Source organism: Scardinius erythrophthalmus, assembly GCF_964197995.2.
Source record: "Scardinius erythrophthalmus genome assembly, chromosome: 21".
In the NCBI taxonomy this organism is placed as follows: domain Eukaryota; kingdom Metazoa; phylum Chordata; class Actinopteri; order Cypriniformes; family Leuciscidae; genus Scardinius; species Scardinius erythrophthalmus.
Window position 1 is genome coordinate 20304930 of NC_138241.1, and position 24905 is coordinate 20329834.

At 40.5% G+C, this 24905-nt stretch overlaps 1 protein-coding gene across 6 annotated transcripts in view; it reads right to left on the reverse strand.

The window, feature by feature from the left end:
• The window catches only part of zmiz1a (zinc finger, MIZ-type containing 1a), a 137385-nt gene that overhangs the window by 4283 nt on the left and 108197 nt on the right, over window positions 1-24905 (reverse strand). For 2 of the 6 annotated variants that reach the window (XM_081351874.1, XM_081351873.1), the window contains 18 exons: window positions 19264-19299; window positions 11280-11415; window positions 10568-10682; window positions 10254-10471; window positions 9731-9926; window positions 9360-9650; window positions 9099-9281; window positions 8305-8373; window positions 8033-8201; window positions 7561-7702; window positions 6009-6219; window positions 5636-5741; window positions 5369-5529; window positions 3574-3641; window positions 3404-3472; window positions 3023-3273; window positions 2609-2775; window positions 45-302 (listed from right to left, as the gene is read on the reverse strand). In XM_081351874.1, the coding sequence (XP_081208000.1) occupies window positions 45-302; window positions 2609-2775; window positions 3023-3273; window positions 3404-3472; window positions 3574-3641; window positions 5369-5529; window positions 5636-5741; window positions 6009-6219; window positions 7561-7702; window positions 8033-8201; window positions 8305-8373; window positions 9099-9281; window positions 9360-9650; window positions 9731-9926; window positions 10254-10471; window positions 10568-10682; window positions 11280-11415; window positions 19264-19299 (2846 nt within the window). Of the gene's footprint in view, window positions 1-44; window positions 303-2608; window positions 2776-3022; window positions 3274-3403; window positions 3473-3573; window positions 3642-5368; window positions 5530-5635; window positions 5742-6008; window positions 6220-7560; window positions 7703-8032; window positions 8202-8304; window positions 8374-9098; window positions 9282-9359; window positions 9651-9730; window positions 9927-10253; window positions 10472-10567; window positions 10683-11279; window positions 11416-19263; window positions 19300-21345; window positions 21411-22738; window positions 22905-24905 lie in introns of those variants that run through there. The other 4 variants (XM_081351876.1, XM_081351875.1, XM_081351877.1 and 1 more) reach the window with 3 other exon arrangements.

Here is a 24905-nt window from a genome sequence, read left to right on the forward strand (position 1 = left end):
ATGAAAGAAGCGTAAAATAAACAACCATTGGTGTGTATACTCACATCCAGAGAAGGCTCGGGCATGTCTGCAGGTCCCTGGCCACCTGGCTGCCCATCAGAGGCAGGGTTGAAGGTCATGTCGGCATGTGGGTGACTGTTTTGGCCTGGCTGCTGTGGGGGCGGGGGCTGGCGTGGGGGCTGGGAGGATGGGGGGCCGCTGTGATGCAATGGCTGAGCTGATTGGCTGTTGGGGTGGGGGGACGCATGCATGCCTGGCTGCATGGAAACATGGGATTGATCAGCGCTCACAGGATGGGGCATCTGCAGAGGGAGGAAAGAGGAGCGATGAGACTGAGGGAGCTTGAGTGGCGGCCATAGTCAGATCGAGAGCAAGACAAGTGCCATGCAGATGATTCCAGAGCACATACACCTTCAATTAAACTCAGATGATTTGCAAAATGACATTTTCAGATGTTTGGTAAAAGTTAAACTATTTAAAGACATTTTTATCACTCATAAGTTTTGGGGAGAAATAGCGTAGACACTAGATGAAACTTTCTAGTGTGCATGTGCTGTTTGCGGTTCACACACTATCAAATGATGGTGCAGACTTAGAAATACTGTGTTTGACTGTGCAAAACCAAATTCTATATATAGTTTAATACTAAGAGGAAATGGTTAATTTAGGTATTTTGGGGGGCTTTTTTTTTCGAGTTTGAAATCAACACAAAAAACAGAGACCTGCAGATTTATTAATCACAAGAACATTGCTCACAGTGTAACAAGACTGTTGTGATTAATCCCAAAATTAGTGTCATGCAGTTTTGTATGTTTTAAGCTAAAGAAGGTTTGCACTATTTATGTTACGAATGTGGGACTTGCCTCATGTTAAAGGTGGTATCAGTGATTTCAGGCCCAAAAATATATTTTATTTTTTTCCTAATGATCCGCTAGCTGCCCGCCCCATAAGCATGCCGTCAAAAAACCGCATCTCTGTAGGCAGCCTAGGCTCTGAGATCTGCACACAAAAACAATTGGTTTAGCCAAACACTCAAAACCAAAACAAATAGTGTTCCAACCAATCACCGACAGGGGGAGGGTGTTGTGAGGTTTTGTGCTCGTGCACGGCTGCACGCAAAGTCAGAGCTGAAGAAAAAGCTGGCTCAAAACCTCACAACACGCTCCCCCTGTCGGTGATTGGTTGGAACACTATTTGTTTTGGTTTTGAGTGTTTGGCTAAACCAATTGTTCTTGTGTGCAGATCTCAGAGCCTAGGCTGCCTACAGAGATGCGTTTTTTTGACGGCATGCTTATGGGGCGGGCAGCTAGCGGATCGTTAGGAAAAAAAATAAAAATATTTTTGGGCCTGAAATCACTGATACCACCTTTAAAGGGACAGTTCACTCCAAAATACAAATTCTGTCATCATTTACTCACCCTCAAATTGTTCCAAACCTGTATACATTTTTTTTGTTCTGCTGAACACAAAAGAAGATATTTTGAAGAACATGGGTAACTAAACAGTTGTGGGGCAACATTGACTTTCATAGCATGGAAAAATATATATATTATGTAAGTCAATGGTGCCCCACATCTGTTTGGTTACAAACATTCTTCAAAATAAATAGATGCCTATACATACAACCGGCGTAGTGTCATAGAACGTCTCTGAAAAGGTTCACGCCCACTTTTAGGGGAAAACAATCCGGCGAGCGCCATACACAGTATCGGATTGAGGACGTGTACTAACCCTTACAAACATGTAATTTGTATTTAAACATTTTTTTTCACACAGTAGGCTACCCCTATTATGTATTTGTATTTAATTATTTTTCCACACAGTATTTTTTATTTTATTTTAAATACATTTCCATGTATTTATGCCCATCTCTGCCTGCCATCATCATCAATATCTTGCTGTTATGGAAATATCATGAATTACGGATGATGCTATCGAAAGCTAAATCAGGCTAGTTGTATAGCTGGACAGAAAAGTGCACTCAGTGGCTACTCTAAATATAAAGACACAATATTATACATTTAAAGATGTTTACGTCTTAAAACCGTAGTAAAATCATTCACTGGCTACCTGGTGACTCGATGAGGTACGAGTAAATGTCCGGGTAAACCACTGGGTGGGGTTGATAGGCCAATTTGACGCTGGTAGAATGAAACGGGATATGTTTTTAAGTTGCCCAAATTAAGTTTATAAATGTATCGTTCACGCTCTATGGAAGGCAGGGTGGACATATAATTACTCGACATATTTCATCTAAGTGATTTCTGAAGTTATACACGTCTGCCGGCTGTGTACGGACCTTGTTTTGTGCCGCTATTTTGTATTGAAGTCTATGGGAAGTCTGGCTTGTTTTCCCCTAAAGAGGGGCGGTTACAAAATTGACAGTTAAGTTCCCGGATGTGCCGGTTGTATGTATTCCTGATCCTTCTACTCCTTTTAATTAAGGCATCAGCCACTTATTTTTTAAATTGTAATTTTTACTCTAGTATTGTTGGATGTGTGACTAATATCAATCTTTAAAAGAGACTGTGCGGGAGTCTTTAACTTTTGTCCCCAGGTTTAAAAACCATGTCTCAAACATCAGTGCTTGTTGCTTGAAGTGATTTACCGAGTCGGGCATGCCGTGGGCGAGAGGCTTGTCAGGGGCCATGAGGCTGCTGGGCACGTCTGGTGGATGTGAGAGCTGAGGTCCATGCATGAAGTCATTCATGGGAGCTCCGCCACCAGAGTTACTGTGGGAGAAGTCAAAGTTTCCATGGCCCTGGTAACTATTGCCTGATGCACAAAACAGAGAAACAGCAATAAGGAGCGATGACCTCAGAAGCACAAAGAGTTAGATAGATTTAGACAGCTTGGACGGCAAATCAGCCTGTTAAAAGTTCGCAGGCGTAAGTTCTTCTGACTGTTACGACTGAAGGAAAAAAAATGAAGCGTACCTAAACAATGAAGCTTGTAAAACACTAAGGACTAGTTTATGAGATGGACAGAGTGGAAAGAGCAGAGAGTCTGATCGGATGCTGACCTCTACCTTGCCCCCCATATTCGCCATTGTTTCCTCCATGCTGAGGGTGTAGGGGGGTGTAGGGTGAAGGGCCGGGACCCAGCTGGGCGATCATATCCATCACATTAGGCATGATCATTTGACTGGGACTCATGGTTTTAAAACGCTTGGCCAGAGGCCCATCTGGGTCCTCCTTTATATGAATGTCTGACTTAATGGCCACCGGCCTCCAACTACACGTAGGGTCGATGGTGACCTCTTCAAACTCCGAACTGCAAGAATGAAACCACATTCATGACTGTAAATAACAGGATGTTTATAATTTAACAATCATATCTCAAGTGCATTTAATAGGACTTCTCTGAAAAATTGTGGGACCCAATGTGTGACTAATAAACTTACTTTTGAATCGCATTGAGAATTCCCCACATGTACTGATCCACTTCTAGCCCTTCCAATAATGCTGTTTTACTGGGGACAGACAGAAACATATAAAAAATGCAGCCAAGAAGAACAGCGTATCATATTTATTTGGCTGCCTAAAACAATTATTATAGTGATTTGCCACGTACTTGCATACAGGACATCTCCACGTTCCTCTCTCACAGTTCAGCTGCAGATAGGACTCTAAGTCAAAGCACTGCAACAGAAAATTACCTCAAATGTAAATTCAATCAATGCAAAAGAAAACAGTTATACATATATAAAGCTAGAATTTTATTCATGGCCTGAATCGTAGTGGCATGGGATTGTGGGTATTTCATTTGATTTCACACAATTTCCACTAGTTTTGGATTGATAATGTGGGAAATCATATTTATTTACACAAATATGGAAGAATTTGTAAAAATTAAAAAAATAAAATCTGAAATAAAAAAATTTGCAGTAAAAATGCCTAAACATCCTTAAAACAAGAAAAATGTACCTGAGAAGGAAAACAACATAAGATATTAAATATATATTAAAAATATTCCTTTTAAATAATTTTATTTTACCTACGCAATTGTAATACTTGCAATTATAAATTTCATTCAATATGAGGGAACTACAGGGGGTTTGTGAGTTAATGACAATCTATTAATCAATTCATAATAAAAAAAACATTTATTGTAAATGAAAACAAATCAAAATATTACTAAAAAAATAAATATTTTATTTGTTTAACTGCATGTCATGTGACCATTAACTGACATCAGAGAACCGTGTGAATGTGTTAAATTATTGAACTTTAAAAACATTAACTTAAAGTGCCCCTATTATGCTATTTTAAAGGTTTCTAATTCTCAGTCTAGGTCTCATACAATAGGTCTGCATGCATCCAAGGTCAAAATACATTTTAATATCATTAATTTCAGTATCAATTCCAGTGTGAGACTTCATCGTTTTTATGTGCATGCAAAGTGGATTTGCAGAAAACAGCTCTCGACATTCTCGACATGACAACCAAACTCGTCCAGGCCTCGGTTACAACAACAGCGTTTGAGGACGGGTCAAAGTAGACGTCGTTCGCGGGCAACCAATGAAGACCATAGGCTGGCGTTATGCAAATTTGCTACATTAGCCCTATTCGGATGGGACGTATTCATGGTGGATGTTGGAGAAATTTGTGTTTCACAGGTGTACTTTATGATTTTAATCCTGTCCGAATCTGCCGTGTCTGTGTTTTTCTCACACAACCTTAGTAAAACCTGTTTTTCAGCAAACTCAGCGGACCTCTGACAAATCTAATTTAATTTCAATATGGATGCTATTCGAAAAAAAAAAAAAAAAAAAGTGTTGCCAGATCTTGCTATAAAAACAGCGAATACGAACAAGCAAGCAATAAACCTAAATACATCCAAATGCTTTATGCGGACAATAATACCAAAATATCACGACCTGCACCTGCTCACTTTAATAACTCCGTAAACTTGATCGCTTTATGAGCCAAACTTAAACTCAAAGCCCAAAAACGCTTAAGATGTAATGGCAACACTGCAAGAGCACGCTCTGTGAAGCAGCCTTTCCAATCATAAGCAAAACACTATTTTGTCTGAATAGCGGATACCAAACACGCGAGATGCCAGAACGTTGCTATGTTGTCAATCATTGCAGTTTCGGGAGTGAGTCATGTTACGATAATTTAGGGGACTTACTCCTGCATTTAAATGTGGTTGTCACTCCTGAAACTTTACAGTGTGTACGTGGCTAAAAACAAAAGTAAAACTTTAACGTCAAAGGGGTTTGGCTGACAGACATTTTTTGGAGTCTTGTATCATTTGAATACAGGAAATGTATCTTTCAATTTCTCGATGTTGTTTTATTGAAAAAACAAGACAAAAAAAAGAAGACTTAGGACATGATTAAGAACATGAAGAGAAACACTACCTGCACATGTTTACAGTCATGTCCCCTAGCAGGGAGCTGGATCCGTCGGAATGTGATTGGACACTTGAGGGACACTTTGATGGCTGTCTGCTCTACTCCATCCTCTCCATTTAGTGTGGCATTCCCAGAGGACGCTGCTACACTACTGAAGTTTCTTTTAACTGCAGGAAAACAGACAAGAGACATTGCAAAGATTAGGGATTGATGAAGATGATAATACAGAGTGACAGACATCAGCGGATTCCAAAGAATGAAGCATCTACTTACTTTTGGTAATGCAGTGTTCGGCAGGAAGGAGCCTCTTCTTCAGGAGGCCCTGCAGGACCGATCTCACCGACGGCCTGTGGACCAGCTGCAGCACGAATAAGTGCGACTGCAACAAGACCCCGAACATGTAACAACCTGATAGCAAGCATCTTCACCTCACAATATCCTTCACATGATACACTATCTGAACCGTTCAGCTTACAGACAGGGAAGCATAACACTGATACCAGCAAATGTAGTGGGAACGCAGAGAACAGAAGCTGCTTCATATCAGTGTTATCTGATTTCGTATCACATGCTGCATAACAGCTCTCCGACATGGCCGTTAAATGGCCGACTATACATTACTGAAGGGCAGCAGAGGAATACTCACACAACAGCAGGCTGTGACCGTAATCTGTATGGTGTTTCTTCCTGGTTGACACACATGCTTTAGGTGCAGGGGTTTGTGGGATGTCTTATTGTCGCCCCTCTCAATAGTGAGGGGGGTGGCATTGACGCTGACTTGGACGGATGCGGGCCAATTGGTGTTCATTTGTCGGTCCTCGTGATGATAGCACTTAAACTGCAGCTCCAGATCAGATCTGAAGGACATGCAGAGAAGGTTCTACTGTTAATGGAATAGTTCACCCAAAATGTCCTCATGACGTTCCAATGCTATTATATTCCATTTAATGAAAGTGAATGGCGACCAGAAGCTGTCAAACTCCAAAACACGACAAAAAAACACCCAAAAAAGAACTTCACCAGTCGACCATGACTCAAATGCTATATTATATACAGTGCTATGCATAAGTTTAGACACCCATGCTAAAGTTGACTAAAAAGAGGAATAAAAAATCATCTTTTGGAAATTGAACTTAATGCCTTAAAAAAAAAAATAGGAAAAATCCAACCTTTAAGGACTCCAATTTTCTTTGTGAATGAATAATGTATCGTAAATAAATAAATGTTCTTCCTTAAAATACAGGGTGCATAAGTTTGGACACCCCTATGTTAAATTCCCATAGAGGCAGGCAGATTTTTATTTTTAAAGGCCAGTTACTTCATGGATCCAGGATACTACGCATCCTGATAAAGTTCCCTTGGCCTCTGGAATTAAAATAGCCCCACATCATCACATAGCCTTCACCATACCTAGAGATTTGCATGGAGTACTTTCCATAAGATCATCTCTCAATGCAAATCAAACCAGCTATTAGGCTAACTGAAATAAAACCATGCCAAACTCTAGGTATGGTGAAGGCTTAATTCATTTTTTTAATTAAGGCATTAAGTTCAATTTCCAAAAGATGATTTTTTATTCCTCTTTTTAGTCAACTTTAGCATGGGTGTCTAAACTTATGCATAGCACTGTATATATATATATATATATATATATAAAATCATAGTTTAATATCATAGTTTCCACAAAAATATTAAGATTAAAAATAAGCATCACAAGAGCTTGCAACACTGATAAGAAATGTTTCTCGAGCATCACATCAGCATATTTGAATTATTTCTGAAGGAGCAGAAGTAATGACTGCTGAAAATTCAGCTTTGCATCACATGAACAAAAACATTTCAAAATATATTTAAATTGTAATGATATTTTTTAGTTTTTACTGTATTTGATATGATAGTTTTTACTGTATTTGTGATCAAATAAATGCAGCCTTGGTAAGCATGAGACTTTTCAAAAACATCAAAAAAAATCTTTCCAACCCCAAACTTTTAATCAGCATGGGATGTTCTGAAGTTATACAATAGCTTTGAGTAAAAGACCAACATTTAAGTCTACTACTTTTGTGTTACACGCAGAAAGAAAAATCATATGGGTTTGGTACAACATGAGGGTGTGAGACAGAAATATGCTTAAAAATTGAAGGTTGTCTGGTAAGAGCCTGCACGGTTTATGGCAGTAACATGCACACATCATGTACCTCCACATGAGCGTCTGGTGGACGGAGGGGCGCAGATGGAAGACGTGGTTACTGACGGCCAGGTTGTGCTCTAATCTGAAGGGCTCCAGGACCACTCCGTCCCTCACGGGGAACGTTAGGCGAAGTTCCTCGTTCGGGTTGGCTATGGGAACAAATATTGAGATTAGATGGATTCCTAGTCTTCCCATGTAGACTAGAGTATCAATGCTTTCAAGTTTGGCTTTCTCTTCACCTAGTTTCACCCTTTCCCACCAAAGCATATTTATTATGAATGAGCTCTGAGTGGATGTGAAAAATGCATGAATCTCAGACAAATGTGCAATGGGACTTTTTTCTCTACTCAGCTGCAGGTGGCGGATCAAAGGGTTCTCAGGGGTTTATTCTGATAGACTGTGACCGAGCTTGTAATACAGACAGAGCGGAGATCAATGCAATATAACGGTTGTGTGTGTGGTTTCTTTGCGAGACTCACTTGGAGGCGGAGGAAGAGACGTCAAGCTTGGCTTCATGTCTGGAGGAAACGGGGGCTTGACATCCTGATTAGGTGACAAGTATGGAGGGATACTACTTCCTGGAGTCATGGGTGGCGTGGGGTTCCCAGGAACCGGTGAGTGTGGATAGTTCACCACCTGCCGAGGAGGCTTTAGCCAAAGAAACATATGATTACTGAATACAATCGCTAAATATAGAGCAGATCTGTACATATTTGTGTATGTAAACACACACAATAGTTTCACCACCTACCCCATTTCCTTGATTATACCCATAACCACCTGCAGAAAAATTGGTGTTCTGACCATTGAACGGTTCTTGCTGAAATGGGAAAGAGCATAGAGTATTAAAAGCAAGAAAGCAAGATAACTGCTATTAATATAATATTTCTTTTCTCTTAACTAGCAAAAATAAATATGAACAGTGAGGCAAACAACAGTACTAAAATTTTTTCATGTTTCATGTTTTCCATGACAGTTTCTATGAAAATTTCAATGACAAAATCTAATCAAAGATATTAACATTTAATCCTAGATAACATTTTTAAAGTATATCTTCGATAAAAACTCTGTTTATCTCCCTTATCTGTTTAACTCCCTTATCTATTTTGTAAAGGCATGTTACAGATATTATTCTGAAAATTTGTTTTTATTGTTGAAAAATTTACCTCGTAATTTTTAACCAAAAAGACAGACTCCTCTCTGAAGACGTATGCTGGACTTCTTCAATCATTTACTCCAGTTAAACTCCCCCCTTTTTACAATCGAATGCAAACTCATAATCACTTTTGAGTGCAATGACCACATCTGAAAATCGAATCAACAACTGGATGCACAGACCCAATTTCCCACACTACATTCTTTCTTTTTCATTAATCCATTACACTCAGATGTACATCACAATATGGAAGAAAGGTCTGTCGCTACTTTCTTTCACCGCAAATTTGAATTGAATGTGGCTTTTTCAAAAAAATCAGCTGAATTAAACAATTTCCTCAAGAAAATTGTATCTACTAAGACCGTAAAATCCAACCAATATGAATTCACCTTATAGTATTGGCCCATGGCTACCCCTGTTGGGGGGTACTGGCCAGAGCTCTGTTGTCCTGGCATCCTCTGCCCAGGGTAATTGGGTGACGCAAGAGGTCTAGAAGCGTTTGGGTTAGGGTACTGCCCTTGCTGGTTGGGAAACTGGCCATTGGGTCCAAACTGCTGGCCTCCATAATTAGGCTGTGAAAAAATAAATAAATTAGTTCACCAACAGAAATAGTAAATACAGTATGTCTGCTGAAAGTAATAATGTCTTGCCTCTCCTGGATAGGGCCTCTTAGTGCCCTGCATGGGCATAGACTGAGGTCTGGGTCCAGGGTAACCCTGTTGGGGCATCCTTTGCCCGTGGCCACCGAAGGGTACCATCCCTGGGCCTCTGGGCTGGTTCATTCCCATAGGTGGGCCACTCATGTTGGAGCTATTCATGCCACCTCCCATACCAGCTGGGTTCATGCCTCCTGCCATGGACGGGGGGCCGCGGGGCCCTGGCTGGTTCATGAACTGGCTGTTGTACCCTTGCGTTGGCCCCATCTGAAAAGAGGAGCAGACCTGTGGAGAAGGCCAGTGGAATTTCAGATGAGTAAGTGGACCAGGGTAGGGTAAGGAGCCAAAACCAGAGAGAGACCAACCTGGTTGTACTGGTTCATGTCTTTGTTGGTCTCTTGCAGGGCAGCTACGGTTGCTGTGGCAGTGGCTGTTGCTGTGGCGGCAGCGGCAGCGACGGCAGCAGCGGCGGCGGCAGCAGCAGGTTGGGTGAAATCAGAAGGTGGTCGTGTATGAGGGGGCATGCCTATACCACCAGCCGCATTCGGCCCGCCCGGGTAACTGAGTGGAAGGAATACACATCACATAAACGTCTACAATCACAACTGACAGAGACAGAAATGTCAATTTATTGGAATAAAACTGTTGGAACGCCACATATATCTTTCCTGGATTTGCACTTGGCACAGCAAGAAGGTGATATCATCTCTTCTCGAGAAAAACATCCTTGAACTGAGTGTTGGCTTAAAAACCGTGTGTCAAGTATCACTAATGGGAGACTTCTATAGCTTATTGAATCTCCCAGAGTGATGCAAAGCAACTCTGTCAAACAGCTTCCCATCATCCTGTCTGGAACTCTCTAATGCTTGAAACGTCTTGAAACATTACCTTGCACCAAAGCCGCCTCCTCCCGGGTGCCCTGGACGACCATACATGCTTTGCTGCATGTAGGCCTGGTTGGATCCCGCTTTGGCTGAAAACTGTTGTTGTTGGCCAGGGAACTGAGGTGAGTTGATCCCTGGGTTGTTGGCTGACATACCCGACCCTAGTGCATTGCCTCCAGGGTTCATGGGATTGTTGGTATTGGCCATGGGGTTACCCAATACCTAGATCAAAAGCAACATTGGTTGAAAGATCAATGTTATCGCTATCAATGTTACTGTTTTCATACAGTGAGACTATATGTGTGAAGTGTGACTCACCTGACTTTGTGAGGTATTGGTAACTCCCCACACCGTTGTAACCACTGACAGCGAGCCCGGGGCCTGGTTAGTGTTTTGTTGCCAGGGAACGCTGTCATATGGAAAGGACCCATCACTACAAAACAGTATTCAAACAGTAATGTGAGATCAGTGGCATCAAAGACGCATTGAGAAAGAGTTGACTCCGACACAGCCTGATAGAGAAAACGCTCCCTCCTGACTACAGAACATTTGTTTTTCCATGAAAATCAAGCTGTAATGTTTGCGAGAGAGGCCAATCACCAGCCCTAGAGCACAAAATGTTCTATAAAACATCACTTAGCTAGTGAATTTCCTCAGCCTCACACCCTCTCCAGCACGGTAACGTTTTCTCTGGCAATCGATCAAACTCTAGCTGACGTACCTAGAGAGTAAAGTTACGTTATCATGTTTTATCTGTCGTTGTTTGGAATGTTACGATAACAAATTTCAACAGCACAGCTTTGTGGTGATGTCATCATGTTTACATGGCTGTTATTGAAAGCTTGGTCAATGGCTTCTTGGAAAAGCCTAGTCTTCAAGATCACATGCCACATAAAAACAAATAATTCTTTGCTGGATGAGTGCACTAGGACTTCATTTCAAGAGGAAATTCTGGGAAAGCAGAAGGGGTGAGACTACTGAGAGTTTTTAACAGCATCAGTGAGCATCAGAGTTTTGTCTGGGTACTGACCCATGTGAGAGCGAGGGCTTCATAGAGTTCATGGGCGGCTGCAAGGGTACTTTGCCCTGTGGTTCACTCTGACGATTCTTCTGATGTCGTAACAAAAGCAGCCGTCCCAGCTCCTCGCACCAGGACGACAGGAGTGCTGGAGAAAAAGAGACAAACAAAGAGAAAGAGAGATCAGGAAAGATCTTTGGCAGAGAGACAAATCACCTTTTAGCTTAACAGCAATCTTCCTTATTTTATCTTCAGATTGCTATTTAGCAGGAGCAAAACTCATCGCCATGATGCTAGATTGGATGCCATGGTGTTGCTATGTAGTTTCTGGCCACGTACACACTGCGGCAAAGTTCGGTACTTGGCCTCTGTATAGTTCTGACTGGCTTTTCAGTGTGTTGCATTGAAGTAGCTTGAGTGTTCTTGGTGATCCAAGTCGAACAAGCTCATTAATCCAAGTCTATGGAATTTTACACCAGTTTTAGTGTAAATCATAATACTTTTCAAAGTGATCAGCCTTATCACGTGCACATCTGTACTTAACGAGTAGCACAATTTGAAGTATCGTTAATGTTCAAATTTCCATATTTTTAAGGTTAGGGGGATTGTTCAAATGTCTAACCCCCAGTATAAGCAATGGTTATAATGGTGCCAAAAGTGTCTTAATCAGTTCATGTCTTTACCACTAGAGGACACTACAATCACAGTACAGGTACAAGCATGCTTGGGATCCTCTATAATAGCTTGTCAGTGTGCTTCTCATAGGATCATATGCTTTTCATCTGCAGTGCACATTAAGCAGTGATCCTACTACAGAAGACCTGTCTTCCACTCGCGTGAAGGTAGGATGATGAAGGCGGGGAGAGAAAGAGCGAGAAATGGGAGATGAGAATCAGTGCTGAGGTTGGTGAATCATGCCTGTGATGTGTCCTGGCAGCACTTTACTCCTGAGAGGGCTAACAAAACAAGCCTCTCACCATGGTGATGGAGTCGGTTTCGGGATGGCAGCAGCTGGCACGTAGCCAGATTCTAGTCTAACCGATTCTACATGCCGCATACGGCTGAAACACACTGCATTTAAGTGCTCTTCATACAAATGGTCCTCATACTTTCCAACTGACACTATTTAGATAGATATTCACTACTAGCTGAGTCATTCCATGACAAGAGTACCATTTGTGTCCACAACATCTGATCAAGTGCACTAAACACAAACAACTGCAATGGAGTGTTTTATAAATGTAAGCATATTTGTAAAAAAAAAAAAAAAAAATGATTTTGATTATTTTGTATATTTTTGTAAATATTATAAGGAGGATATGCAGGGAGAAGTTTTTTCATTTGAAATGTTCCACCTCATCACATTCCCAATGTCACAACTCACAAGTTCAGAATATCTCAAAATAATATTTTAACTTGAGATGGTACAATGCAATTATCATCACCTGAAGACGTTCTTTGTCTGAAAGAATATTTAAAATCATACAATGTACTTAAAAAAAAAAACACGAAACATCCAACACGAAAAAGGTGCCTGTTTCATAGAATGACTCAGAGCTGCACATAGAGAAAAAAATATTCTCTAAAAAACTGAATCACACGCCGAGAGAACAAGAACAAAAGCCTGGAACTGTTTCAGTGGTGCTGCACCTCTAGTCTTCCTTTGCCATCAAACAGATTCTACAAGGGACCTTATAAAATATTCTCTTTCCCCTAAGACGAGTTCATACATGGAACAATACCCCTCTTTCTTCTCTAAATCTACTTCACAGACAGTAGATGAGTAAAAAAAACCCTGCTATGGCTATTTGAACAGAGAGGGTGGTGTCAAGAGTCCAGAATGTCTCTCTCTCTCTCTCTCTCTGAGTCTGGTGCAGAGAGACAGACGTCTGTCTTGGCTCTTTCCTCTCTAAATCGATCAGCCAGTAATGACTATGAAGACTGCTCAGCTGTCTCCAGCGCCTTTATTGCTGGGGGAATGTAAACGGGCACACAAGCTCATGAAGAACACTACAACACACACTCCTCAGTCTTATTTACCACAGATTGCACTTTAGGGATAGTTCAACTAAAAATCATTTATTTGCCCTCATGTCATTCCAAACCTGTATGAATTTATTTATTATGTGACACAAAAACAAAAAAGGAGTTGTTTAGTGCAGTGCTTCTCAACTGGTTTGGCCATGGGACCCAAAATTTCCCATGGTCATTAAGCCGCGACCCAAATTTTTAGAAATTTGAACCACACTAATATATTTTTAAAAAATGGTTAACACACACACTTTGCACACGCAATTGAAGAGCGCACACACTACAAACACACTATAAAGTCTAACAGTACTGTAAAGGTGGTGAGAGAGTTTATTTAGTGACAAGTTAGTAACGACAATAATGTTGGAATAATGACACTAACACACAGACTGACAACATCTCATCTGACAGAAGATACTGAATCAGGCAATGCAGTTTCCTCAGGCACATTTTACTTAAACTGCGTCTGACAGAGGAGCCAACAGCTTTCACGCACATCTTTCAAAATAAAAGTATCACATCAGAAAAATATTTAGAAACCCACTCAAAAAAGGCCTTGCGACCCACTTTTGGGTCGTGCCTCACCAGTTGAGAAACACTGGTTTAGTAGAATGTACATATTTAAAACAAATGAGATATGGGAGTTAAGGTGGAGGGAAATATTGACTGTAATGTAATGTCATTTTTTATGCTTTATGTTGATTTTGTTTGGTTGCTATTCACTTTTATTGTTTGGAAATGAAAAGTGTGAATATCCAGCCTAACATTTCCCTTTGTGGTCTAAGAAAGACAAAGTCAAGCAGGTTTAAAGCAGGTTTCGAAGTAATTGAGTAAATGACGGTTTTCATTTGCATTAGTGTGACATAAGTCATTTAATGCATGCATTAACCATTTTAGGACCCTTACTGCATTACTGAATCCAAACTGGAGTACTTCCAAGAAACTGCTTTAAGATGAGTCCAAGTTTCCCTTCCAAGTTCAAACACACAATTACAGTGAGAAAAACGCGTTTGTGTAAATATATCAAAGGGGTCTGTTTCAAAGAGAACGCTTCTCACCTCTCTGCGACAGGCGTGAAAGCCGTCCCAGCAGGATTGGAGCAAGAGGCTGGAATCACCCACCTACTTCAATGAGAATTATTCTACCCTGCCATTACAGAGAGCTTATCGGCCAGCTAAATCACTACCTCTGCATGCTGGCAACTGCTATTTTCTCACAAAAGACCAACTTAGAGCTCATATGACAGGTTACAGCCAGACGCCGCCTGCCAATTTTCAACTGATGTTCCCCGCCTAGCATGCCTCCCACACGTAACAAAGACTAGAGCTCTCCTGCCTGCAATTCATCCAGTAAACTCATGGAAAAACAACCTAATCAACACGGCACCTTCCGGCAGCGTTACAATATCTCTCTCACCTAGCTGAACACAGCTACACGGTTTCTGCCGCAAACATCATCACCTCCACTGCTACCCACAGGGCTGTGTTGTCATATTAATGCACAGTATTTACTGTATTGGGATCTCTCTCATAAGAAGGGATGCACTGATTTTGATCCAATATTGAGCTCATATACTCCAGTAAGAAAAAACAACATTGAGCGTACACGCTATATACTCTGTATATTGAAACACTGGCAGCACAACAAAATGTCTCAAGACTGGACAAATTCAGAGACTAACGACAATTAATTTTTTCATTTTTCAATTATTATTTATATTTGTAAGAAGTTTTTTTGTGAAAGTCATGCTGTCCTTAAATCATACATCCCACTGTACATTACAACAATAACAAACAATAGCAGTGAGTACCAAAAAGTTTCTCTAACAAATGATATCATGCATCCCTACTTACCAGTAAATCAGCATTAATCACATTTCTCTTTCATTCCCTGTATTAAAACGCCTCTCTGTCTCCATTTTCCTTTCATCTGTCTACCTTCCCTCATTTAGACCTGCTCGCATTGCCAGACACCTGCTCCAGAAAGGGTTGTGTTGAGTGTTAAGTTGGCAGTATGCTACTGTAGCTCTTTGCTGGGTCTGTGGCAATGGCCATTTCGGTGGCATGGCTGTGTGTTGGGTCTATGTCAGCGGGCATTATGGTGGCAGGGCTGGTTCACGGCAGTGTGCACCAGGCAGTGATCCCAGCAGGAAGAGATGAGTACCGACAGAGCACAGCTCTCAGAAAGCCATACCAGACACTAAAACTGAGATTTGCTTACACTAGCCAGAATCTAATACAGTCTGAGACTTTGCATACTTTGTGTGCCATTTATCACCACAACACGGCAGCTGCAACAACTGTTGTTAAACACCGTGTAAAAAGTAATTTCAGAGTGAGAACAAAGACATTAACAGTGTTTACAAATTAATGGGTTACAGTGTCATATTGTGTCATCATAAAACACTTAAAGATGTTAATATAAATACATTTTCTGAAGAAAAGGTGGGCGGTTCTATATATATATTATACACACATTTACATATATAGAGAATATAGAAAGGAAGATTATTTAAAAGAAGAAAAAAATCACAAATATAACCTCTCTTTAAAATCCCAACATCCTAAGTACAACCAATAATAATTGTAATAGATAGATAATTGTGTCACTCTTTTAAAAAGAGAGCACTCCAAGTGAGCAGACAGCCACATTTGCAAGAAATGTAAGATCTGTGACTCATACTAGCCATGTTATGCCGTTCATAAAGGTGCCAGACTGCAGCAGAAACCATCTTACTGAGGGGACAACAGCCTGTGGCTCTACAGACTTCTGGCAAAACAGAGGAGAGAGACAGACACTACACAAACCCACCCTCCTCCCTGTCTGCTCATTGTCTAGAGAAGAGGCTCTTCAAGCAGGTTTAGTGGGCTTTGAATAACTGACCAGGGTAAATCCCCAAATGATCCGGTGAGTAGGGAAGCCAGGTCACCCCCGGTAACACAAATCACGTCTGAGGCTGCCCCAAGAATGTTTGCCCGTCGTTCCTTCTAAGGTTGGTTGCTTCATCTCTGCCAGAATCCAAACTCGACCAAACTCTCATTTCTCGCCCAGTTTTGTGGCTTAAATCATAAGCTTTTTTATTCAGATGTTGCTAATAAAAATTGGATGTCAGTAAATGGAGGTTAGAACAAGGGAGTTGGGTCAAAATGGACAAAATCAAGCAGAAACTTTACTGTTTAATCAAAGGGTCTGTTCCAAAAACCTAGTGAGCTGCCACGCTGTCCTACTACCTACACAGACAGCATCCTAATTGAAATGGAACCTCATACGTGACTGATTTGGGCACTCTACATAGGCAGCACATCTATACAAATAGCACTGTGCACAAAGTCTTAGCTTGTTGTTTTGTGTTAGCATGTTGATAAGCTAAAATCTAATTTGCAAAAACATGCACTGTACACACAATACTGTCTAATAATGTATTTTCCCCCCAATTGTACATACTATTTTATCGATAAACTTCTGTTTTGAATGGAATATAAGCATATTTCATATTACTCTCATTCACCTTGTTGGAGTTTTTCCACTGAGCTTGTGGCAATTCATTTAATGATCATCTTTTCCATTAAGGATGCATACTTGCCTTAATTTAGGCAAAATTATGTATCTTATTAGGCAGAATAAGATGCTTTAAACCCAATATGCTCCAAAATGCTAGGTAGGCAGCTCAATAGGACATGGAACTGAGCTAATGTTTGGTGAAGTTAAATATCTGATATCCTGCCAAAGGCCAAACCCCACTAAAAGAATTACACAATCTATGTCTTGCCCACTTCTTATTCACAGAATGCATTGGATATTTAACTAGTGCAGCTTTGGAAAGTGGGAAGATTTCAAACCCAATGAGTACATCTAGAAAGTAAATGTGGCTGGAATACATCACACAAGCCATATTTTCAAACGTCCTCAGAGACATTTTCTTTCACCCTCTCCCTCAATCTGTGGGAGTATCAGACAGATGCCACAGTGAATTGGCAGACATGCCGACTGACCTTACTGGAACACTCAGTGAAAATAAGCAACCCTGCCTTCCACATGACCATACTGTGTCTGCCCTTCATCATCACCTCACTGAGACTATCATATCACCTTACCTGACCTATAAAAGCAATAAAACAGAAACCCAACAGAAAATACTGTCCAATGGAGAACACTATAGAGAAAGTTAAGAGATATTTTTACTGATAACTAGAATGACAAACTATCAGTTGTGCAATAATTTAGTCTTTTATGCAACAAAACGAAAAAAGAACATGATTATGAATTGTATAGCTTAAGTCGCATATAACCAGTTTATTTGAAAATACTGGGTCCCTCAGCCAAATTTGTACAAATTCCTCCTCAATTCATCCATCCTAAATACTTCAATCTGCAAATGCAGGTCTTTCCCAGTGAGTGTAAGCAGCTTAAAGGAGAACTTCCCAACAGTCTTCGTAGAGAGATTTGTGTAATACCGCCACACACAAGCCAGAAAAATGCACACTTGTTATGGGTACACAAGAAGAGACAAGAAAAACACAAGGTGTATAACAAGGAAGCTTCATGCCAGAGCCAAAATTCTTAAAGCCAAGTAATTATTTTAAGAGTTTAACCTTTTTTTAATTGACTATTTGAGCCATATCTACACTTTGCTGCCTAATTTAGACAGAATTCCACCATCCAAATCAATTCAACAAAATTCCAAAATTTCTCCCCAGTGCCAATTTTTTTTTAAAAATGCCAGCGGATGCTGTCTGGGCCTGCTAAGAGGGATGCTGATCCACAGCTGATGTGATTGTGGCTGGTGAGGTCTATAAAACAGTCTTCCCTTAGTGCTCAATGGCCAGCAGTACAGCAGGCATGTGCTCAAGCAGCGCACTACTATTAACTAATGACACAGGGCAGGTCCTCACGTACGAGAGGCTCACATATTAATTAAGGCCAGAGTGCGTGAAGTCTACACACACACACGCACGCACACACACACACACACACACACACACACACACACACACACACACACACACACACACACACACACACACACAAGTAGGACTTATTAACCCCTAACTGAGGCTAACAGGCCACAAAGTGACCACTGCTCACACCGTATGACGTAACCTCTCTGGACTCTCTCCAGCACAACAAACACACACACACACACTTACACAAACAACCACAAAAGAGCTGCTCAAACAGATGAAACTGATATTTCTCATTTTCTCATATTTATGTTCTCGTACATAAATAAACGATCACATGTCGGTATCTGTTTCTGTCAGTGACAGACGTAATGTGCTTCCTACAGTGCGGTAACATCCGCACAATGCGTGCTTGCTGACTTTCTGCTGTGTGTTTGAGAGAATCAAAACAGCTTGATGCTCTTTTGAATTGGAAAGGATTTTGAAGCACACGGCACAGTGCATTGTCGCTACAGATTCGGCTAAAATGGAAATGAATGACAGCGATGAAACGGGGAAGAGCTGACAGAAAGACCGGCACACGACAAAGGGCAGCTCCAGAAGTGAGTGACATATGGATGAAGCCTGTGTTTTGAACATAAAATACCACAAAATGGGACGTCATTCCTGTTCAATGAGCTGCACAGTCTGGGAAAAAAGCTGGAAACCAGGGCTGGAATCCTACAGTGCCTGCGCAATAGATGGCGGGAGAAAATCCCGGGATAATCTGAGATGACAGTGCAGCCCATGCGTCTGTGAAACAGGTATGGATGCGCAGTCAGAAGCCGATGACCCCCCACATACACACACACCCCGCAACAAAGGAAGCACATCAAAAGCGTCTGCGTCACCGTGATTCATCTCCTGTGACTGCGTACGAATGAATAAAAAAAGAAAACAGAATGAATGCCCAGGGTGATGATGAAGAGAGAGAGAGAGAGAGAGAGAGAGAAAGAGAGAGAGAGAGAGAGCTCTCCACTAGATGTGTTTCACAAGCCAAACAATGCTAGAACACAGAAGAGTACCTGTGTCACTCTGACATCTCCTGCAGGTGGTGGTTTCTGTAGGGTTCAAATTCAACATTTTACTCAAGGGGGCAAAGCAATATTAAGACAAGATAGTATTAGTAAGCAGAGTTGACATCATCAATGGGTGAGCTGATGTCCTGGTTGAATTGATGGGACTTAACGGGACCCTGGTTCTGTTTTGGTCTGCTGTGCGATATACTGACTTCTCATCTTAGAGGAAGAAATGATCTAAAATCAATGCATTCGCTGAAATATTCCAGGTACTTGCACATTTGTCAGAAATTTCAAGCTGAGCAACTCAAAAGAATTTTATACGCATTTTGGTCCATCACAATAATATTGTCACTAATAAAATTATTACGCTGATACATTTTTAAAGTATTAACAAACCGTATTTGATTCTTTTGAATTCTGAAACCCTAACACGACATTGCAACATCTACAAATCTAAATGTTAAAAATACACCACAGAATATATGACACATCATTTTAATTACAGTTATGATAAATATGCATAAATCTTGACGATGTTTCATATGACTAACAGACTTGTCACTGTATGAGGAAACATCTAAATATCAAATTAGTCATATTAACAAGCATTTCGCAACTCAACCGTCTACATTTTTTCCTATAGGCTCTGACTACCCTATATTACTAATGGAACATTTCTGTTGTACTTTAAAACAGGTCCTTGTGACAAGACAATTCAGATGCAGATGGTTGAAACTGTTGTTGTGATGATTTAGATGATGATAATCCTATGTGCAGCAATCTTAGCTGTTAGTTTATATCCTTATTCACATTATTATTATTATTATTATTTTTTTTTTTTACAGAAAACCATTTAAAATAACTTTTTTATTTAAATATATTTTCAAATGTAATTTCTTCCTGTGATGGCAAAGCTGAATATTCAGCATCATTACTCCAGTCTTCAGTGTCACATGATCCTTCAGAGATAATTATAATAGGCTGATTTGGTGCTCAAGAAACTAATCAATGGTAAAAACAGTTGTCTGCTTACTGTGGAAATATCATACTTTCCCAGGTTTCTTTGATGAATAGAAAGTTTTTTTGAAATGGCAATCTTGTCTTTACTGGTATCTTTAAAACAACTGAATGCCTTTTTGCTATTTACACTTGACCCATTAATAAAACACTTACTATTATATATATATATATATCCATTTAATACATTTTAACTTGTAGTTTCATTTGTAGCCTATCCCAAAACATTAGCACAACATCTGCATGTTTAAATAAAGCGAGTCCACCAAACACAAACGACACATGTGCAAAGAGCACCGAGCTATTAAAAGCTCCTCACCAGTGAGGAGGAAGTTTCACACATGAACAGCAGGATCCTCATTACAGCAAACTGCATTTTATTTCCCCATCAGCAGAGGCCGAGAGCTTTAACAAAACTTCACAGGAACCCGTAGACTTTGCTCCAGCAGTATATTATCCTTACGATGCTTTAACTGCCACCCTGTAGCAGTTACAAGAAACAACTACTTACTATAAATATCTAGGGATTGTGCCTAGACACAGACAGTGCTCTAGAAACACAAGAGATGAAGCCAGCTTTCTAAATATACAAACAGCAGGGGCACAGCAAGCACACATCCCCCCACTTTCAAAAATTCCCACGTTCATTCCCCTTTTCAAATCGACCCCTACGGCCCGTAGAACAAAACCTCGAATGCAACGCAAAAGACTTTTCTCCCATCCGATGATTTACAACATGCACTCGCCACCTACAGTAGCCGGTGAAGAGCAAGAGCTGCTCCATGTAACTGGCTGGAGCCAAGCTGTCGCCAGGCTCGCATTAAAACGCCAAAGGACTGACAAAAACACTGTGCCTCAAGTAGGTCAGCTCTCCTCCTGGAGATAATCAAGCCCACTCTGACCCTCTATGTGTGAGCATTTATGTAGGAGAGAGGGAACTAGGTCAAACGCAGTCAGTTGTTACGACTCGATCATGAGCAGGACTCTTTACGAGTTAGTTCCTGCGCATACATACAGTACACCTGCCTTCAACTCATCCGCATGCACTCCGCTCGTCACGTGACTTACCAATGGTCGGGATCGGGCTCTCATCGCAGTCTTCTCATTGCACAGAAAAAAAAAATGGGATTTTACCAGCAGGCAAAGACGAACCCGTGAGAAATCTACGAGCTTTCTGTCTATCTCGGTCTGATTGTCTGGGGCTCTCTCTCTGTTTTCCCTCTCTTCGCCTGTCCAGCGACTGCACAATGCACATCAATTATTCAGCGGCGGTCTCTGGGTTTCCAGTGCAAAGCCAATCACAGATGGAGTTCTGTGCTAATGGGCTCCTGCTATACCTGGCTCCTCTGCTCCAAGACGTAGCCAACGGGGAATCAGGTTAAGCTCTTCGAAAACTTCAGACACACACACACACACACAATGACAGCCTGTAAACTGTCTGCAGTGCAAAACCACAAAATGAACAGGAAGCACCGTTGTGTTTCAAAAGGGTTAAAAAAAAAAGAAGCAAGAGAGAGAGAGAGAGAGAGAGAGAGAGAGAGAGAGAGAGAGAGAGAGAGAGAGAGAGAGAGAGAGAGAGAGAGAAAGAGAGAGGGACGTGGGGTGGAGAAAAAAAAAGAAGGGAGACAGAGGAAGAAAAAGCAGCAAATGTCCTCTCACCTCAGATTTATTGTGTTGTAAGTGACGTCCACATGCCTAAAACCCTCAGCTCATTTGGAACTGATGGAAGCCACACATTCACACACACACACACACACACACACACACACACACACACACACACACACACACACACACCCCCATGCAATACGATGGCCACTTTGCCAGAGGGCGGAAGGGGGGGAAGCATGAGCGGCTCACATTTCAAACTTGCAAAGAGGGGGGCGGGGCCTATCACAGCAGATGGGCTGTATCTTGGCCCGTGACCAAATCATCCAGAGAAAGACTGAGAACAAACAACATGCTCGGATCAATTCAGTTAAAGCTGTGTTCACGGCCCCGCGATTACTGCTATCAAAGCGGGTGAATCCCGTCCATTGGAGAGCTAATCACATGACACCAATGTATAAATCCATCAGACCGTACACACACTAATTAAGCCCGGGGCTGGTGGGCGGCCCTCTTGAGTGTCATGTGAGGGTGAAATTAATGGAAACTGTTAGCTTTTAACGCTAAGTGCCTAACTTGACACTTGCTAACACTGTTAATTACACACATCTAAAAGTGTTGAATATCAGAAAGAGATCCAGCACTTCCCCAGGCTGTCAATAGTGTGCGTCCATTAATGAATTAATACATAGCTATTCCTCAGTTCTTGAATTAGCGTTGCCTAATCTGCTAATAAAAATGCTGTATCAACCACAGGAATTTTCTTGACGCTGCAAAAAGAGCACTGTAATACATTCCACTGACATCAAATTAGCAATAATTCATTAAAAGCTCCAACATACTAAAGACTTACAATGTAGCACGAAGCATCACACAGTCTCCCAGGCCGGCATTGAAGTGCTGCGTGTGACAGATACCTTTAATATCAAGCTACAAGGGGATGAAATAACTCAGAGAAAATGAGAGATGTCAAGGCTACGGGCTACATGAAAAAGGAGGTGAAGAGCTAAAGCTGGCTCAAACAGGAACTCAAGCTTCCTTTAACTTTTACTGCAAAGCAGTGAGTCATAACCCTCCACCAACACAAACACATCACTCCAACAATTCTCTCTAGCTGTGAACTTAAGTACTTTACAAATGAGCAATCTTATGATAATTACCTAGTTTTTTTAATATAAAAATCCACCATAATACAGCATTATCGCTGCAGATTATGAGCTACAATGAAAAAATCTGATTGTTTCTGTAAGAACCAAAAATCTAGCAGATCTGGAGCATCTAGAAGTAACTGAACTGTTGCTGAGTGATTACATCAGAAGGAAAGAAAAGAATATATTGAGAAATGTATTTAAGCAGAGTCCAAAATTAACGTTTTGCCTCACCTGACAATGGTAGACTTTTTCACTGATCATAAATATTTCTTAACTGCCAAAAAAAAAACCATAATATTCAACCACATATACATATATATATATATATATATATATATATATATATATATATATATATATATATATATATATATATATATATATATATATATATATATATATATATATATATATATATATATATATATATTAAAAGTACACATTATTTGAGAGGTTTTTTTTGCTTGCTTGGCGATTGTTAATTCTGGACCTTGAATAAAAGCGCACATATACAGTATAAAGGCAACTGTGACCCACTAAGGATGTATCCTTTTGATGTTGCAAACTCAAAGAGACAGTGAATGTCTGAAGTATAAAGTGAGAACTGTATGCAAACAGAGGTAGGCAGGGTTTGTGGTATTATCCAACCAACGGGGAGGTCCTGGGCTTGAGTTTCTTGTGTATTTGCGCTCGCGTCTTCTCTGTAAACCATGTATGTACATGACATGTGAATTACGGCTGGGTGCTGGAAAGCGATCCGTCACCCTCGACGTGGCGGATTGGTTGCTCTCCTGACGTGCCTTCCAGCTGGGCTGATTTACAAGCTGCTGACAGACTTCCTATGTAGAGCAGGAACATTCCTCACCATTGCATTGAGAGATTCGTTTCACCCCACAGTGGCCAATATAATATTTGTACCCATCCGCTACTCAGACAAGAGACGTGTGTCAGCTTTACTTTGATTATATAGCTACATCAAACAACTATATATCTAAATAAAATGTAAAAAACACTACATAGGGCCAAAAACTTGAATATGGTGTAAGGTCTCTTACTAAAATGTGATTAAAAATTGCCAAGTGCATAAAATTGCCAACTTATTTTAGTCACAAAACTATGTATGTATGAATGAAAAAACACTACTGTTAAACAGTTTGGAGCCTGTAAGACTTTTCAGTGTTTTTTAAAGTCTCTTATGCTCACCAAGGCTGCATTTATTTGATCAAAAGTACAGTAAAATTGGTAATATTGTGAAAATGTATTACAATTTCAATGTAATTTATTCCTGTGATGATCAAACTAAAATTTTCAGCAGCCATTACTCCAGTCTTTAAAGTCACATGATCCTATCATATTAATATTCTGATTTGATGCTAAAGAGACATTTCTTATTATTATCGTGAATATTGAAAACAGCAATATTTTTGTGAAAAAACTTTATACGTTTTTTCCTGGATTCCGATGAATAGAAAGTTTAAAAGAACAGCATATAATATTATATATACAGTATTTCTGTCGTGTTATAAGTGATGCAAACTAATTCTTCTTCTGCACTTCGTGCCAAATCTGCTCAATAACAGACTTTAAAAACATTTCAATTAAGACACACCTTGCAATTATCTTGTCGCAACATCTCACTCTGAACAATGGCACACTATCTCTGCCTCTGTGCTCAGGCACAACGTGATGAGAAATTGACTTTTTTTTTCAGGAAAGTGTTTAAATAATAGCAGACTTTCTCAATAGGGGAATGCGAGTGAGAAACATGTCCTAATAGACAAACACATTAGCTGTCAGTCTCTCAACTAACCTGTTCTCGATTAAATATCAGCATGACACATATAAAGGGAAGACTAGATTTTGATCTAA